Genomic DNA, 20,155 nt, shown 5'->3' with positions numbered 1-20,155 from the left:
TTATCGTTGATCATTACAAATTATCTGTTAACAAAACTTTACATTTTTGAAATACTTAGGCTTTTCTACCTCCGGAATAGATTACCTTAGATGTATTTGGCAAAACGCTTAGGAATTTTTGGCTTTCAATGATCTTCAACTTCATACTTTTTGGGGCCTTTTTAACACTTTCTGATTCGAGCGTCACTGATGAGTCTTTTGTAGACGAAACGCGCGTCTGGCGTAAATATAAATTTCAATCTTTGTATCTATGATGAGTTAATTTACAGCAACAGCCCTGCATAATATTTTGTTTTAACAATCATACATCATTCGAATTCTAATTTATTTTATTCCACGAAAATGTAACATGTATTCACTTGCTTATCCCATGTAGCACAAGCGAAGTTGTATTTCCTTCAAGCCTAAATGGTATTATGTATCTTTTATGATTTCGAGACAAAATCTTGCCACCCGTAGTTTGAATAAACAACTTATATTTTTTTCTATGTGAAGTGCGGTCTGACTTTCGATAGCCCTAGCCAGTCCTGCAAATGATGTCAGACGTCAGATCGATCTCTGACTAGCACTATGACTATAGCAAATGCACGAAAAATGGCCCGTATGTATGTATTTTGAGCCTGACCCGATTATGAAGGCATATTGTTGATGTGTTGACTAATCTCAGAGCTGCTATGAACATGCATTTAATTCAGAATTATTATTACAGGAGCCAATGAGAGAAATTGATCGAATAGCTACCTTTTTGGGTGTTCGAAAGTCTGAAGAGTTTTACAGTAAAATATCGAAAAAATGTTCCTTTTCTGAACTTAAACAGTCATATAAAAAACGGAACAACATGGAATTTATGTTTAGAAAAGGTAAACATATTGTGATGAGGTACTAGCGATATAGCTGGGTATTTGTTTGTTCAAAAACATTTTTAACCTGCCGCATTTTTTGCGCCTGTCCAAAGTCAGGAACCATTTAGCATTTGTTAGTCTTGTTTGTTTTAGACGAAGTCGAAGGGAACTCTATGTTTGCACTCCGTCCGGTCTGTCATTCCGCCAATCCGGCAAATCAGTTTTCCGGACTTTTTTCTTCGTCCTTCAAGATATTGATTTGTAGTGTATTGTTTAATCAGTACAAGTTAAATTTCAAGATCCAATTTTGTTCCGGTCTGACGATTTTGTTGCCGACTTCTGTTTCTAGAACTTAAAAAAGTCACTCTAATAAAAAGTTTTCCACACTTTTATTATGTTATCACGCCTGGTAAACCATCTAATCTCAACCAAAATGTTGAGACGGAAAAAAGTATTCTGGCACTTCCTGTTGAGCTTTACTGGTTCAAAATATTCAAAATAAACACAGGGATTTCGTCAATTTACTGAAAATCAATGATTTTTAGTTAAAATAGGAGAATGTCATGCCATAGATAAATAATAATTGTAACATATATGTCTCTTCATGGTTCAAAATATCTGAAATTGAAGTCACAATCACTTTTCTCCTACGGATTATCATGTTTACATTCTTTGAATCCGATAGAACTGCTATGATATTAATGACTTAGGCAAGAAAATATGTCAATTATTTGTGTTTTTTATATGCTTTACGATATGCACTTCTGTAAATTGCAAAAATATTTGTTTGTCAAGCCTACTCTTAGCAGAAAAATGAAAAATTCTAAATGGTTGAAATATAAAGGTACTGGCTGAGTCTTTCTGTCACAATGTTGAGACTTTCTGGTTACTTTTTGTGCCATAAAATATATTTAAAAAAAAAATAAAAACATGGGCGCTGAGGTTTCAAAGTTCAAATTAACTACGACTAGCAATCCAACACGCGTGCATTATTACTATATAAAGATAAAAACTGTTAAAATAGCTATGCTAGAGGTTATTTCAACCTGAGACTACTATAATCATTATAGTAGTCTCAGTTTCAACTAATTAAAATGTAGTTTCTATTGTAACAAGTGTGCACACGCTGAAATGTCTCGCCTTCTTTACTAATCATTGATATTATGTTGATAGTCCTAAGTATAAAGCTTTATTAAAAACTGTCACATAAACTTAACATTAATCAAGATAACTAATGAACCATGAAAATGAGGTCAAGGTCAGATGGACCATGCCAGGCAGACATGTACAGATAACAATGCTTCCATACAACACATATAGTTGACCTATTACTTATAGTTTAAGAAAAATAGACCAAAACATAAAAACTTAACACTGAGCAACGAACCGTGAAAATGAGGTCGAGGTCAAATAAAACCTGCGCGACTGACATATAGATCATTAAATATTTCCATACACCAAATATAGTTGACCTATGGCATATAGTATTAGATAAAAAGACCAAAACTCAAAAACTTAAACTTTGACCACTCAACCATGAAAATGAGATCAAGGTCAGATGACATCTACCCGCTAGACATGTACACCTTACAATCATTCCATACAACAAATATAGTAGATCTATTGCATAAAGTATGAGAAAAACAGACCAAAAACACAAAAACTTAACTATAACCACTGAACCATGAAAATGAGGTCAAGGTCAGATGACACCTAGCTGCCAGTTGGACATGTACACCTTACAGTCCTTCCATACATCGACTATACTAGCCCTATTGCTTATAGTATCTGAGATATGGACTTGACCACCAAAACTTAACCTTGTTCACTGATCCATGAAATGAGGTCGAGGTCAAATAAAACTGTCTGAGGGGCATGAGGACCTTGTAAGGTACGCACATACAAAATATAATTATCATATAACTTATAATAAGAGAGAATTCAACATTACAAAAAATCAGAACTTTTTTTTCAAGTGGTCACTGAACCATGAAAATGAGGTCAAGGACATTTGACTGACGGAAACTTCGTAACATGAGGCATCTATATACAAAGTATGAAGCATCCAGGTCTTCCACCTTCTAAAATATAAAGCTTTTAAAAAGTTGGCTTACGCCGCCGCGGCCGTAGCCGCCGCCGCCGCAGGATCACTATCCCTATGTCGAGCTTTCTGCAACAAAAGCAGCAGGCTCGACAAAAATAAAGTTATTTCCCAAAATGAACCTAGAAACTATCTATCAGTGTACCATTCGAGTTTACCTTTGTACGATTAACCTGATTTTTGTTTTCTATCTGTAGTAAGTTAAAATCTAAATACAGATACAATTTTAAAAATTGCCGATAGAAAAAATGCATGCGTTACATGTATAAATAAGATTATTTTATAATATCTATTAATATGATTTGGATGAATTCGATTCCTAACAGACATTTAATATTTAATGCCGAAAATGCGCACTTCAGTTACGTCGGTACGAATTTTTTTTTTAAATTAAAAATTGGTACCGACGTAACTGAAGTGCGGGAGATGGTGAGTTTGAACTCTGGACAAGTCATTCCAAATTTAAAAAAAAGGTTGTATATGCTGAGAAATGGTAGGGGTGGAAAAGGAACAAGAAATAAAATGTTAAAATAAAAAACCAATAACTTTGCCTGATCATGATTTAGAAGTTGAGCCAAACTTGAGTTTGAGTTTTGGTCATGATACTAAAAAAAACCTAACATACCAATAATTGTTTTTTTTACGCGATTTTTTTCAATTGGTATATGTCCGTTGTATTATCAATTATCTTTCTGGTATCCTTCAATTCATGTCCGTTTCACATCCGTTTTATTCGTTTTACATCCGGTATAGTCCGTTAGTGAACCTGTCTACCGGACCTCTAATGGATGTATAACGGACAAGTAACGGATACAAAACAGACACATAACGGACGAAACTAAGTACTGTACAAAACGGACGCCTACCGGACACTACACTTCATCCGTTGAACGTCCATTCAAAGTTTTGAGCATGCTCCAATTTTTCCACCGGACCAAACGGACGTCAACTGATAATACAGACACTTCAAACGAAATGAAACAGATTTGGACGGACGTCTAACGGATAAAACACGCGTCTAACGGACAAGAATAGAGTGAAAAAAGTTATCCGTTCGCGCTATCCGGTAAGGTGTGACCGGAGTTTTTTTCAATCTGTTTATGTCCATTAGACTTGCGATAAATTTTATTTCATGTCCGTTCAGCATCCGTTTTATCCATCAATGTCCTTTCTGTCCGTTGGAAAATTTGAGCATGTTCAAAACTTTGAATTACCGAACGTTCAACGGATGAAGTGTCCGTTGCACATCCGTCAGACGTCCGTTTTTTATGATACTTTTCCGTTCTGTTTCCGTTTTCAATCCGTATCTTGTCAATTATTCATCCTTTTGAGGTCCGTTTCAGTTTGGTCAGTACATCAACGGACTCCCAACGGATAACAATTTTGTGAACGGAAACCTTTTTCTTTTATCGTAGCCGTTAGCCGTCTGTTCGTGCTATCCGGTAAGGTGTAATCGCAGGTTAAGTGTAAGATTAAACACTTCTATAGGCTTAGATAAAGAATAATGTGTTCTTAAAAGTCACAAATCTTAACTGCGGGATAATACCTTGTGTGTACTATAAACATATATATAAAGAAGATGTGGTTGCCAATGAGACAACTCTCCAAAAGAGACCAAAAATGACAAAGAAATAAACAACTATAGGTCAACGTACGGCCTTCAACAATGAGCAAACCTATACTGCATAGTCAGCTATAAAAAGACCCGAAATGACAATATAAAAAAAATGTAACGAGAAAACTAGCGGCCTTATTTATATAAAAAGTGAACGAAAAACAAATATGTAACACATTAACCAACGACAAACACTGAATTACAGGGTCTTAACTTGAGACAAGCACATACATACACAATGTGCCGGGTTTAAACATGTAAGCGAGATCCAAACCCTAGCTCCCCCTAACCTGGGACAGTGGTATAACAGTACAACATACGAACAAACTATAAAAATCAGTTGAAAAAGGCAAATGTTTGCACCTGTCCTAAGTCAGGAATCTGATGTACAGTAGTTGTCGTTTGTTTATGTTATATATACGTGTTTCTCGTTTCTCGTTTTGTTTATATAGATTAGACCGTTAGTTTTCCCGTTTGAATGGTTTTACGCTAGTAATTTTGGGGCCCTTTATAGCTTGTTGTTCGGTGTGAGCCAAGGCTCCGTGTTGAAGGCCGTACTTTAACCTATAATGGTTTAATTTTTAAATTGTTATTTGGATGGAGAGTTGTCTCATTGGCACTCACACCACATCTTCCTATATCTATTAACTCATCTGTTGGAAAAAGATACAAGTGGACGTATATATCAATTTCAATTTTTCCAAAACAACATGGCGTGCCAATCTATAATACAAAGGAGCGTTTATATTTATGTAACATTTGCATGTACTCGTCCTGAATATGCATTTAGTTAGACAATGGACGTTAATGACGCATCAATAGTACAATCTGTGCAGTTTTACTCTATAAACATAGAAAAAAAACGTAATAGAAAAATAACTGACCCACTGACATTTACTTTGTTGAAATTGCTACCCGTTGATACATAATTTGACTATGAAATTAGTTATCAAAAGTACCAGGATTATAATTTTATACGCCATACGCGCGTTTCGTCTACATAAGACTCATCAGTGACGCTCAGATCAAAATAGTTAAAAAGCCAAACAAATACAAAGTTGAAGAGCATTGAGGACCCAAAATTCCAAAAAGTTGTGCCAAATACGGCTAAGGTAATCTACTCCTGGGGTAAGAAAATCCTTAGTTTATCGAAAAATTCAAAGTTTTGTAAACAGAAAATTTATTAAAATGACCATATAATTGATATTCATGTCAACATCGAAGTGCTGACTACTGGGCTGGTGATACCCTCGGGGACGAAACGTCCACTAGCAGTGGCATCGACCCAGCGGTGTAAATAGTTATCAAAAGTACCAGGATTATAATTTTATACGCCATACGCGCTTTTCGTCTACATAAGACTCATCAGTGACGCTCAGATCAAAATAGTTAAAAAGCCAAACAAATACAAAGTTGAAGAGCATTGAGGACCCAAAATTCCAAAAAGTTGTGCCAAATACGGCTAAGGCAATCTACTCCTGGGGTAAGAAAATCCTTAGTTTATCGAAAAATTCAAAGTTTTGTAAACAGAAAATTTATTAAAATGACCATATAATTGATATTCATGTCAACACCGAAGTGCTGACTACTGGGCTGGTGATACCCTCGGGGACGAAACGTCCACCAGCAGTGGCATCGACCCAGTGGTGTAAATAGTTATCAAAAGTACCAGGATTATAATTTTATACGCCATACGCGCGTTTCGTCTACATAAGACTCATCAGTGACGCTCAGATTAAAATAGTTAAAAAGCCAAACAAATACAAAGTTGAAGAGCATTGAGGACCCAAAATTCCAAAAAGTTGTGCCAAATACGGCTAAGGTAATCTACTCCTGGGGTAAGAAAATCCTTAGTTTATCGAAAAATTCAAAGTTTTGTAAACAGAAAATTTATTAAAATGACCATATAATTGATATTCATGTCAACATCGAAGTGCTGACTACTGGGCTGGTGATACCCTCGGGGACGAAACGTCCACCAGCATTGGCATCGACCCAGCGGTGTAAATAGTTATCAAAAGTACCAGGATTATAATTTTATACGCCATACGCGCGTTTCGTCTACCATATCTAAAATTTTCGAAAGACATGTATGTACACAGTTATATGAATTCCTTAACAATAAAAAATTGTTACATATCGCCCAGTCAGGTTTCAGACAAGGTCATTCCTGCCAAACAGCGCTAACTAAACTAATTGACGAATGGTTAAAATATTTAGATAATGGAGAAATAGTTGGTACAGTGTTTTTAGATTTCAGTAAGGCTTTTGACCTTATTAACCATGCCATACTTCTAGAAAAGTTAAAATTTTATCATATCGGAAAACATATAATAAAATCATATCTGTCTGACAGACAACAAGAAGTCCAATACGCTAACATTAAATCTGATAAATCGTTTGTAAAGTATGGAGTGCCTCAAGGTTCTATTTTAGGTCCGCTGTTATTTTTAATATATATAAATGATTTACCACTTCATGTTAAACAATCCAATATTGATTTATATGCTGATGATTCAACATTGCATTTTCATGATAAAAACATTGAAAAAATAAACAGCATATTGCAAAATGATTTAAATGCTATACAATCTTGGTGTAACAATAACAGTATGAAAATCAATGCACAAAAAACTAAGTGTATGAAATTGGGTTCAAAACAAAAAGTTAAACAACTATCAGAATTATGTATTACCGTCAACGAAACATGTATTGAGAATGTCCATTCTTTCAAATTACTTGGAATAGACATTGATGAAAATTTAAGCTGGGAAGATCATGTTGATCGTATATGTAAAATTATCTCATCTAAAGTATCACTTTTATATAAAATTAAAGTATATTTGCCAATACACACAAGGCAACTATTTTATAATGCATATATTCTACCATATATAGACTATTGTAGTTCAGTTTGGGGAAATTTATTACAAAAAGATTCAGATAGAATCATAAAACTTCAAAAAAGAGTAGCAAGAATTATACTGGAATGCGATATTTCTATTCCATCTAATTTCATGTTTTCTTCTTTAAAATGGCTATCTTTTACCAAAAGAATAAAATACCAACAATCAATTCTAATGTATAAAATTGTAAATGGGCTAACACCTGATTACTTAGCAATACTAAATATTGATGATGTGCAACGCCACAACTTACGATCTGTCTCTAATAATGATCTTTTTGTTCCAAGACCAAATACAAATTTTTATAAAAAATCTTTTCATTATTCTGCAACCAAAGTATGGAATAATTTACCACTCGAAATAAAGAAATGTCCTAATGTGGAATTATTCAAGAAACATAGTTATAATCATTTTCTTGAAAATTATATGCAAGTCAACTAATTTGTTTTCCTCTAACAAAACTATATCAAATATTGTCATTTATTACCCTTTGTATATTTCAATGATTGAATTTTGTATATACTAGTAATATATATTGTAATTTATAGTATGAATGTATGAATGTTAACTGCATGCATGTATTTTGTTTGAGGGCCTCAATGAAAATTAGACTATTTCTAATTGAGTTACCCTCTTTAAATAAAGAATTTATTATTATTATTATAAGACTCAACCCATTCCTGCGGCACGTCTACGTATTCTTCATCAAGAAGGAAGCCCCTACCACGATATGGGGCTGTCAGAATAAAGGTCTAGTGTTGAAGATTCAAAGTTAAGCACTGATTATGGAAATATAGAAATATAGCACAGCTAGGGGATGCAAATTGTCCTGTGCTAACGATTTTTAGAAAACGTGTTGACACCAGCACTGCAAATGTAAAGTATATAGCAATTTAGATATCGAAAAGCTAGCTATTGAGATGTCAATTTAAGCGATGTAGGAAAAAATTCTAGCACTTGAGATGTCAAGTACGTATACTAAACTTGGTCCTGGTATCTATGATGAGTTTATTTACAACATTATTGACTTTGTAGCTTCTGTGCAAAACTGCATCTCAAACGCTCTAGACTATTTATCTCCAGCGCTAGAACTTTAATACTTAAAAAAAACACAGCTATTTACTAATAAGACTATGAACCAAATGTCTCTTTAGAAGATGCTGTCATAACTACAGACAAGATTAAAACGAATGTCAAAGTTACAAAATACGACAAGTTTATGAATTTTGACCGTTTTATGTAATTGATATACTAAGCTAGAAGTTGAAAATTTCTTTCACCAGAAGATCTCAACATTGTTCCAGAATATCTCAACCGATACCAGAAAATCTCAACATGACATACTTTGTAACATATTTAGCTTAATGAAATTATATAAGTAAAGAAAAAGAACAAACTGTAATTTTATGTTTGTAAGGTTTAGAAAAATACTAATTTACTGATATATACGTTAGTTTATCAATGATATCACTGTCATTTTGTCAATAACTGACTGTACTGGCGACATTTACCTGCTGGAGAAAAGTCATTCCGATGTCATTTTAAATCACATTGGTCCGTGTTATACACGAGATAAACCCCAATTCAATTATATATGGTATGACATTCTCCTATTTTACCTAAAAATCATTGATTTTCAGTAAATTTACGAAAAGTCGACCTACTCTGTGTTTATTTTGAATATTTTGAACCAGTAAGGCTCAACAGGAAGTGCCAGAATACTTTTTTCCGTCTCAACATTTGGTTGAGATTAGATGGTTTACCAGGCGTGGTTATGTTTGAATATATTAATTTGTCGTGTTTTTAGAAAAACTTTTTTCTACCTGTTCTTTGCCAGGTTAGTAAAATGATCCAATTTTTAATACTGTCGCCACAACGTGACCACTTTACAACTGTTGCTTTGAAATAGCTTGGGTATCCCGTATTACAACACGATTTCGATTTTCTGTAAGCAGTCGCTACTTCATCATTGACCCTTCTGTATGCATTCAGAGACATATGGGCGATATGATGGATGATGATTTGTTCTCATTACAAATTATAGCAGCTATGATCGTTTGAGCACCACTAAAAATGGTCCAATTAAATGAAGAAGTGCTTCTTAATGTTCCGATGTCTTCAATTTTAGATAATAATTTTATAACACGCCGTTATACAGTCAACTCCAGAATTCACAAATTTATAAAAATGTAATCAGCAACAATTATTATGAGTGTATTTTTTCAATACTTCCTCTCAGTTTGTCAGTTTGAACAGAAAGCAAATATTTCATTTTCAGAATTTTTTCAAATTGTCATCAAACTGGTCAAACTGATGAATTGAAAAGGAACTTTTTTCAAGATCTACCATTTGTGCCAAATACTATTTTTCCGAGGAATCCTTTGTGCCAATTTACAGCATATTGTTATATTTACCTTACTAAATAATACTTCATAAATTGTAGTAGATAAGATATGGAGCTTAGTCGTTGGACAGACCCTGTACAATGTGTTGTAGATAACACAGCACATATAAAAGATTTAATTGTGTATTTCAGGAGCTGTTGGTGACTGGAAGAACTGGTTTACTGTTACAGACAACGAAAGATTTGACAATTATTTGAAAGAAAAAATACCGAATCCTTTTGTGAAATTTACATTCTGTATATAATTTTAATGTTTATAACAAGTACAATTACACTTTTTACGTTAGGAATTTCAGGTACTAAAGTAAAAAAATATAATGAGAACTATCATTTAAGAACCAAATTACTTAAAAGTAAGCTGTGAAAGGTCAACGTACGGCCTTCAATAGTGAGTAAAACGCATTTATTTAAATAAGTATAAAATATCATCCACTTAGAATGAAATGGGGGTAATATGCTGGACTATACTTTAAATGTTGACAAAGGGACTAAAACAGCCAACACTATCTATAAAGTCGATCAGACAGGATAGTGAACGTTACAACCACAGTGTTATTAAAATGTCATTATTCATAAGGTTAAAATTTAAAATAAAAAATTTGCCATTAATCAGAAACTTTCTTGCCTTTTTTAAGAACTTTCCACTACAATTTCTCATGACAATCACAATGAATAGCTATTGTTACGAATTTACAGTTTAAGAAGGTTATAATATTTCTACAGTTATATATTTTCCGAAACCTCTATGAATTTCCAATTTGATCTTTTTATCATTGAACACAGCATCTGTATCTGTATTGTATATCTTCTGCCAATCTAGGCACACCTCCACAACTTGGTTAGAAGTAAAAAGTTAACTATCCACCGATATATAAAAAAAACAAATTTTCAAGGTTTATTTACACACAAAAAAACCAAGAGTTTTCATCTGCTATAAAGTCTAAATGTCATATAAGCAGACTGTCTCTTACATAAACTGAGAATCGCGGGGATTTTAAAAAAGTTAAGATATTTATACTTATTTAAAAAAAAACTAGATGAGATAATTTATGTATAAAAAATAAGGGAAACTGGGAAGTACCAAGATGTTATCAGTCCTCAACAAGGAAAATTATTTAACAGTTTTTGACTTCTTTCTAATGTCCAGTAACTGATATCTACTAGCATGTAATTTATAGCACACGCTTCTGCATGATGGTTTTAGTTCAGCATCAATGTCTGATATAAGAGCTTGAGATTTCATCCGTGTGCAATAAAAATATCGGTTGACTATTATTGTTGTAATATGAATTGCAGCATCTACTTTATGTTTGGCAAATAGCATACTACTAATGTTTATTATTTCTAACATAAGTGGTTTTCGTATGCATTCTAGTTCTTCACAAATCAACAGGAAATGATTCATAGTTTCTTCGTTCTTTTTGCACATCATGCAGGTACCATCTGGTATAGCTTTATTGAACACAGCCCTTTTTTTCTGAAGAATGTAGGTTCCAGTTAAGATTTTATGTCGGACTGGTATTCTAGATATTTCTCTTATATTAACTGATATAGTTCTTGCTATTGGGTGACATGGACGCTTCGTCCCCGAGGGTGTCACCAGCCCAGTAGTCAACATGTCGGTGTTGACATGAATATCAATAATGTGGTCAATTTTATAAATTTTCAGTTTACAAAACTGTGATTTATCGAAAAACTAAGGATTTTCTTATTGCAGGCATATACCTTAGCCATATTTGGCGCAATTTTTTTGGAATTTTGGATCCTCAATGCTCTTCAACTTTGTACTTGTTTGGCTTTATAAACATTTCGATATGAGCGTCACTGATGTGTCTTATGTAGACGAAACGCGTGTCTGGTGTACTAAATTATAATCCTGGTACCTTTGATATCTATTTAAACCACTGGGTCGATGCCACTGCTGGTGGACGCTTCGTCCCCGAGGGTATCACCAGCCCAGTATTCAACATTTCGGTGTTAACATGAATATCAATAATGTGGTCATTTTTATAAATTTTCTGTTTACAAAACTGATTTCTTTCGAAAAATTAAGGATTTCCTTATTCCAGGCATAGATTACCTTAGCCGTATTTGGCACAACTTTTTGAAATTTTGGATCCTCAATGCTCTTCAACTTTGTACTTGTTTGGCTTTATAAATATTTCGATATGAGCGTCACTGATGAGTCTTAATTATGTAGACGAAACGCGCGTCTGGCGTACTAAAATATAATCCCGTACCTTTGATAACTGTCAATAGTAAAAATTTCTCAAAGATGTTTTATAGATGTAAACAATATAATTTCTTGTTTAAGTCGATTTGACCAATAAATATTGACTTTCTGTTTCATCAAATCTTCCATTAGATTTTGAACATAGTCGTATCAAATAGGTTCATGTACGGATCACCAATTTCATATTTCAAAAATACAGCTTTGATAGCAATAAACCAACTGTTGCTTTTTAATGCATTTAATTCCTAATTATTTTTCTGCGATTTTCCATTTAGTGGAGGTGCATTCAGCTCTGCATATACTTCCGAATAAGCTGGACATATCTCAATAGTTTCATCTAATAATTTTTCTAATAATAACAATAAGTTGGTTGTTTGCTGTCTGTAGAAGGGATTGAGTTATCAAATCTAGAAGTTAAAGTATTGGTATCATTTAAAATAGCAGGGCGTTTACTATTTTTGATAAGTTGTCTTTCCCATCATTTAAATCATTAACCCATTGTTGACATTCATATACAGCATTTTCGTCTTTGTTTTTCAAGATGTTCAATTTCAGATTCAGAAAGTCTCTCGCATTTGAAGTGTACTCAATGTTTATTTTTACAACAAACGGCTCTGCTTCTACAGATTCTTTTGCATTTGTAGATTTGCACTGTCGTTGTGTACAGTAGAGTTGTTTTTGGTGCCTTTGGAATTTTGAAGAACTTCACTTAACCTACAAGCTAGTATTTTATTAGTCTCGTTGATATCAATAGCCTCTTCATTGACAGTGGTCTGGCTTATGATTTCGTGCAGTTTGATAAGGTCTCTATTTATGAAATTGCAAGCATTCATACCATTGACAAGTATTGAGCATTTGGTAAAATAAATATTGCATTGTAAAGCATATATTCCCATTTTCACGAATTTTGTATGTTTTTTGCACTATATTTCCAAATTTATCAACAGATACATCTTTTTTAACATCACTGAAGGTTTGTGTTGATTGAGAGTAGTATATCTCACAAGCATTGAGAAAAAGCTCAAACGTGACAGCATCTAGTTCGGCTGTAAAACCCCCACCTGTGCATTTGTATGATATTTGATTGCGTTTTGCAGCATTCAATTTCTTTGCTAGAGATTTTTCAATATTTAAAATATCTGATTTTGTATATGTGGCTCCAGAGGTTCATAACCATTAGAAGCCATGTTGTCAGTTTTGAAATCAAGCATCAGAGCTGACACGTCGTTGATAATCCCATCGAAATAATCCCTGTATCCTTGGTTGCTATTAGACGCTTTACCTGTACAGTTGTTGCAAGGGTGCTCTCTTAGATGTCCGCGTTCGAAGTATAAATAGTGGGAAGCTATTCAGTTAAAGCCGACCGTGCAAGGGCTGTATAGCCAGTCAAGGTCGTTAAAAACTTCCATTTTTTGTTAAATATGTCATTTGTATCGGAGACGTTGAAAGAAGAAGTATAGAAAGGTTGAACCGTTGATATTTAAAGACGAGTAGCAGGATTAGTCAAACAAACTGGAGTGTTTGAAACCTGCTGAGAAGATATAGAAAGTTTTGGTTCCGTATAAGATGTATAAACAGGGTTAGTGTTAAGGTTTTGCGTTCCACGTCTCTCACTATTGCAGTGAGTGTTTGCTGTTAAACCATACCTTAGTGCTACCCTGTTCCAACAGTTTTATAAATATATTCTAATAAAGTTTCATACGTCGAAAGTTTACAACAGTTGGATTAGTTTCCATACATTCGTTTTGATAGGTTTCAGCCCGGTTGCATACATAAGGTTTCAGACTAGTTTTATACCTTTTAGGTTTCAGCCTAGTTTGATACATTCAGGTTCAGTCCGTTTTATACATTTAGGTTTCAGCCCGTTTGATACATTAAGGTTTATCCCCGATTTATACATTTAGATTTCAGACCCGTTCCATACATTTAGGTTTCAGGTCTGTTTCATACATTTAGGTGTCAGACAATAGTTACAAACCGTCAGACCAGTTTCATACATTTATGTTTCAGACCCGTTCCATAAGGTTTAAGACCAGTTTCATACATTTAGGTTTCAAACCAGTTCCATACATTTAGGTTTCAGACTACAGTTGGTTAAAATAGTATCGGACTGAAAGGGTTTTAAACAGTTTTAATTTAACAGGTTCGGGTTAGGTTGGTAGGTGTTGAAATTCGTTTTATGTAGTACATTATTTGTTTTATATTTGATAGTGATAGTGTATACTTTTTATTGATTTTAGAACTTTTGAATTGCTTTTCAAATCCCAGGAAACTGGTACGAACCCGAGGATAAAAATATCTAAACGTCCCCGCCCGGTTACACGTTACACTATGAGTAATATGACTTTCGCTGGGCATTTATTTATTAATTTCAAGGAGATGACTGCCTTATGTTGATGATCAGCTTTATATGCAGTGGTCACAAAATTATATGCAGTGCTCACACCATTATATGCAGTTGTCACACCATTATATGCAGTGCTCCCAACATTATATATGCAGTGCTCACAACATTATATGCAGTGCTCCCAACATTATATGAAGTGCTCACAACATATAATATACGCAGTGGTCCCAGCATTATATGGAATTGTCGGGACATTATATGCAGTGGTCACAACATTATTTGAAGTGGTCACAACATAATACGTTTTTTGATGATGAAGGTGATGATCAGTGATGGTGATGATTGATGTATGTGATGGTGGTGGTTTATTCGGTAAACTTCGGATTTTTTTACCGAATAGTCATAATTGATAGTGCCCCGCAAACAAATTGAACCAGTTGTTGAAGTCATGTTATCAAGGCCATTCGATTGAAGATTTCTTGTTTTTGTGCAATACGGTGCTATTGCGCAACACTATGCAATTGTTGGGGCAAGTATGGACACAACATTAAAGCTTGATACAGCTCTGAATTTGGATTGTGATTAAATAGTTGACACAGCATAGGTTTCTGGCACAGAATGAATGTGGTCTAAGAACTTAAAAAAAAATTGAAATGGACATTTACCTTGCATGTTCCAATAACCAAAATCTAAGATTAAGCATATCAAAGAATCCCAAGAATTCAATTTTTGATGAAAACAAATAAAGTTCAATTTTTGACCGTTTAGACCTCAATGAGGACCAACTTGATAACGGGGCCAAAATATCAAAAATCTAAAGTAAATACGTGGTAAGATTCAGCATATCAAAGAACCCAATATACATGTATTCAATTTTTGTTGAATCAAACAAAGTTTAATTTGGACCATAATTTGGACCAACTTCAAAACTGGGCATATAATCAAAATCTAAGTACATGTTCAGATTCGGCATATAAAAGAACTCCGAGAATTCAATATTGTTAAAAATCAAACTAAGTTTATTTTGGACCCTTTGGAACTTAATGTAGACTAATTTGAAAACAGTACCAACCAGGTGCTCCACAGGGCGCAGCTTTATACGACCGCAGAGGTCGAACCCTGAACAGTTGGGGCAAGTATGGACAAAACATTCAAGCGTGATACAGCTCTGAATTTGGATTGTGATCAAATTTTTGACATTACATGTTTTTTTTACACAAAACAAGTGTCAAGATTTTACAAATCAATTAAAGATTTCTTCTTCAAACTTATTTAAATCTAAAATTAAATAGTTGACACAGCATAGGTTTCTGACACAGAATGAATGTGGTCTAATGAACTTAAAAAAAAATTTTTTTGCCTTTGAGCAATTCACTATGCTGTTGAATATTAATCCTCTCAAAAAAATGTTTGAAGAAATTTTCTTTTTATTTATGAAATCTAAAATGAGAAAAAAGTTAACCCCCCGGGGGCCCCCATTTTTTTCACATCCCCGTTTCCCTTTTTCCAAAACTGATATCAATTCAAATTTCTAATGGAGTTTGCAACAATAACTACTCTTTTAAATACATCATAAAATATAAAAATGTAAAATAAAGTGCTTGTTATCACTGAATGGTAAAGATTGGTTGGTAGTAAAAGTGAATATACATTGTTTATTGTATAAAACAATAAAAAAAACTTCATCAGCAACATTTTATATTGGCAAATTTCCAATGAAGTTATTTACATAAAATTATTGGCAAATAAAAAAAGAAAATGACATCATAGTCATGTCTGGCAAATGTCCAACATACATTATCTAAAAACATTTTAGATAAGATAAGGAAAAAAGCTTCATCGGCAACATTTTATATTGGCAAATTTCCAATGAAGTTATTTACATAAAGTTATTGGCAAATAAAAATAGAAAATGACATCATAGTCATGTCTGGCAAATTTCCAACATATATTATCAACTACTATTCTATACAAAGAAAGATAACTCCAATTGAAAATTAATTGCTATTGCACAATATTGTGCAATTAGATATTTCTTGCTATTGTGCAATACTGTGCAATTGAAAATATCTTGCTATCGCACAATACTTGATATGGAATCCTGATTTGGACCAACTTGAAAACTGGGCCCATAATCAAAAATCAAAGTACATGTTTAGATAAAGCATATCAAATAAGCCCAAGCATTTAATTTTTGTTAAAATCAAACTTAGTTTAATTTTGGACCCTTTGGACCTAAATGTAGACCAATTTGAAAACTGGACTAAATATTAAGAATCTACATGCACAGTTAGATTTGGCATATCAAAGAACCCGTTTATTAAATTTTTGATGAAATCAAACAAAGTTTAATTTTGGACCCCCATTCGGACCAACTTGAAAACTAGGCCAATAATAAAAAATCTAAGTCCATTTCAAAATTCAGCATATCAAAGAACCCCAAGGATTCAATTTTTGTTAAAATCAAACTAAGTTTAATTTTGGACCTTTTGGACCTTAATGTAGATCAATTTGAAAACGGGACCAAAAATTCAGAATCTACATACATAGTTAGATTCGGCATATCAAAGAACCCCATTTATTCAATTTTTGATGAAATCACACAAAGTTCAATTTTGGACCCTTTGGGCCCCTTATTCCTAAACTGTTGGGACCAAAACTCCCAAAATCAAACCCAACCTTCCTTTTATGGTCATAAACCTTGTGTTTAAATTTCATTGATTTCTATTTACTTGTACTAAAGTTAGTGTGCGAAAACCAAGAATAATGCTTATTTGGGCCCTTTTTTGGCCCTTAATTCCTAAACTGTTGAAACCAAAACTCCAAAAATCAATCCCAACTGTCCTTTTGTGGTCATAAACCTTGTGTCAAAATTTCATAGATTTCTATTTACTTAAACTTAAGTTATAGTGCGAAAACCAAGAAAATGCTTATTTGTGCCCTTTTTGGCCCCTAATTCCTAAAATGTTAGGACCAAAACTCCCAAAATCAATGCCAACCTTCCTTTTGTGGTCATAAACCTTGTCTTAAAATTTCATAGATTTCTATTCACTTTTACTAAAGTTAGAGTGCTAAAACTAAAAGTATTCGGACGACGACGACGACGATGACGACGACGACAACGTGATAGCAATATACGACGAAAAATTAAAATTTTTGCGGTCGTATAAAAATTAAGAATCCGGCTCAATACATTGTTCGATTCGGCATATCAAAGATCTCCAATAATTCAATTTTTAAGAAAAAATTTAACAAAGTTTAATTTTGACCCTTTTGGCCCCTAATTCTTAAATTGTTGGTACCAAAACCTCCCACCTTCATTAAGTGCTTATAGACCTTGTGTTAAAAAAAATGATTTCTATTTACTTATACTCAAGTTTTTATCCAGAAATTATCCGTCTTTTGACAACGCTGATGACGATATGATACCAATAAAAGACAAACAAAAATTCGTAAAAAAACAGCTTAATGTTTGCACCTGTCCTAAGTCAGGAATCTGATGTACAGTAGTTGTCGTTTGTTTATGTAATTTACATGTGTTTCTTTTTTCTCTGTTTTTTATATAGATTAGACCGTTGGTTTTCCCGTTTGAACGGTTTCACACTAGTAATTTTGGGGCCCTTTATATCTTGTTGTTCGGCGTGAGCCAAGGCTCCGTGTTGAAGACCGTACATCGACCTCATTGGCGGATCCAGGAGGGGAGGGGGTTCCGGGGGTTGGAACCCCCCATTTTTGGCAAATCAATGCAGGTGAATTGGGACATATAGTTGGAACCCCCCTTTGTCCTGGATTGGGAACCCCGTTTTTAAAATGACTAGATCCGCCCTGGGTCACCTATAATGGTTTACTTTTATAAATTTTTATTGTTGGATGGAGAGTTGTCTCATTGGCACTCATACCACATCTTCCTATATCTATGTAAGCCAACTTTCAACAAAAAGTCACTGGGATCAAAACTGTATTATATGCCCTGAAAATGACTTTTTCATAAATTAAACCATTTAAACTAAGTAAAGGTTTAAAAGTCAACAGACCATGACTGAGGTAGCATAGCCAACTAATCTTCCAGGAAATGAGAAGTTCCAATGGAACCGTTTATCAAATATCATTGACCTAACACTAGTGTTTCCACATAAAATGACCTGATCACAAACTAATGCATTGTTGACAATCCCACAGAAATAGCACCTATTCACTTCTTCAAGAAAGACAACCAGCTGATCAGCAGGGCACAGCTTTATACGACCGCAGAGTTTGAACCCTGAACAGTTGGGGCAAGTATGGACACAACATTCAAGCTTGATACAGCTCTGAATTTTGATTGTGATTAAATAGTTGACACAACATAGGTTTCTGACACAGAATGAATGTGGTCTAAGAACTTAACCTTAAAAACTTTAAATTTTAAATTGGACATTACCAACTATGGTCCAATATTCAAAATCTAAATACATGGTTAGATTCAGCATATCATAGAAACCCAAGAATTCAATTTTTGTTGAAATCAAATAAAGTTCAATTTTAGACCCTTTAGACCTCAATGTGGACCAATTTGATAACCAGACCCAAACATCAAATATCTAAATACATGGTTAGATTAAGCATATATCAAAGAACCCCATATATACAATTTTTGTTGAAATCAAACAAAGTTTAATTTTGGACCGCAATTTGGACCAACTTGAAAACTGGGCCTATAATTAAGCAAAAATCTAAATACAGGTTTAGATTCAGCATATCAAAGAGGTCAACTTTTGTTGATATCAAACAAAGTTTAATATTGGACCCTTTGGACCTTAATGTAGACCAATATGAAAATGGGACCAAGAATTAAGAATCTACATACACAGTTAGATTCAGCAAATCAAAGAACCCCAATTATTCAATTTTTTATGAATTCAAACAAAGTTTAATTTTGGACCCTTTGGGCCCCTTATTCCTAAACTGTTGGGATCAAAACTCCCAAAATCAATCCCAACCTTCCTGTTATGGTCATAAACCTTGTGTTTAAATTTCATAGATTTCTATTCACTTATACTTAAGTTATAGTGCGAAAACCAAAAGTCTTCAGACGCCGCCGCCACCGCCTCTATGTGATAGCAATATACAACCAAATTTTTTTCAATTTTTGCGGTCATATAAAAATCTAAGTGCATGTTTAGATTCAGCAGATCAAAGAACCCCAAGAATTCAATTTTTGTTAAAATCAAACTAAGTTAAATTTTGGACCCTTTGGACCTTAATGTAGACCAATTTGTCATTATTTGAAAACCGAACCAAAAATTAAGAATCTACATACACAGTTAGATTTGGCATATCAAAGAAACCCAATAATTCAATTTTTTATGAAATCAAAAACAGGTGCTCCGCAGGGCGCAGCTTTATACGACCGCAGAGGTCGATCCCTGAACAGTTGGGGCAGGTATGGACAAAACATTTAAGCGTGATACAGCTCTGAATTTGGATTGTGATCAAATTTTTGACATTATATGGGTTTTTTACACAAAACAAATGTCAAGCCACTCCATCATCATCATCATCTCAATTCAAATTTTAAATGGACTTTGCAACCATAAACACTCATTTAAATACATCAGAAAATTATAAAAATAGAAAATGACATGATAGTCATGTCTGGCAAATTTCCAACATACATTATCTAAAAACATTTTAGAAAAGATAAGGAAAAAAGCTTCATCAGCAACAT

General features: G+C 33.7%; 1 protein-coding gene across 4 annotated transcripts in view; it reads left to right on the top strand.

Annotated features, from left to right (window-relative positions):
* The window catches only part of LOC139482256 (sulfotransferase 1A1-like), a 51,902-nt gene extending 41,425 nt beyond the window's left edge, over positions 1-10,477 (top strand). For all 4 annotated transcript variants that reach the window (XM_071265995.1, XM_071265997.1, XM_071265998.1 and 1 more), the window contains exons 6-7: positions 710-860; positions 10,001-10,477. In XM_071265995.1, the coding sequence (XP_071122096.1) occupies positions 710-860; positions 10,001-10,113 (264 nt within the window). In that variant the 3' untranslated portion in view covers positions 10,114-10,477. The remainder of the gene's footprint in view (positions 1-709; positions 861-10,000) is intronic.
* Positions 10,478-20,155: the final 9,678 nt, after the last annotated feature.

The sequence above is a fragment of the Mytilus edulis genome, chromosome 7 (assembly GCF_963676685.1).
Source record: "Mytilus edulis chromosome 7, xbMytEdul2.2, whole genome shotgun sequence".
NCBI classification, from domain to species: domain Eukaryota; kingdom Metazoa; phylum Mollusca; class Bivalvia; order Mytilida; family Mytilidae; genus Mytilus; species Mytilus edulis.
Note: the sequence above shows the minus strand (reverse complement) of the source record. Positions and strands in the feature narration are given on the sequence as shown.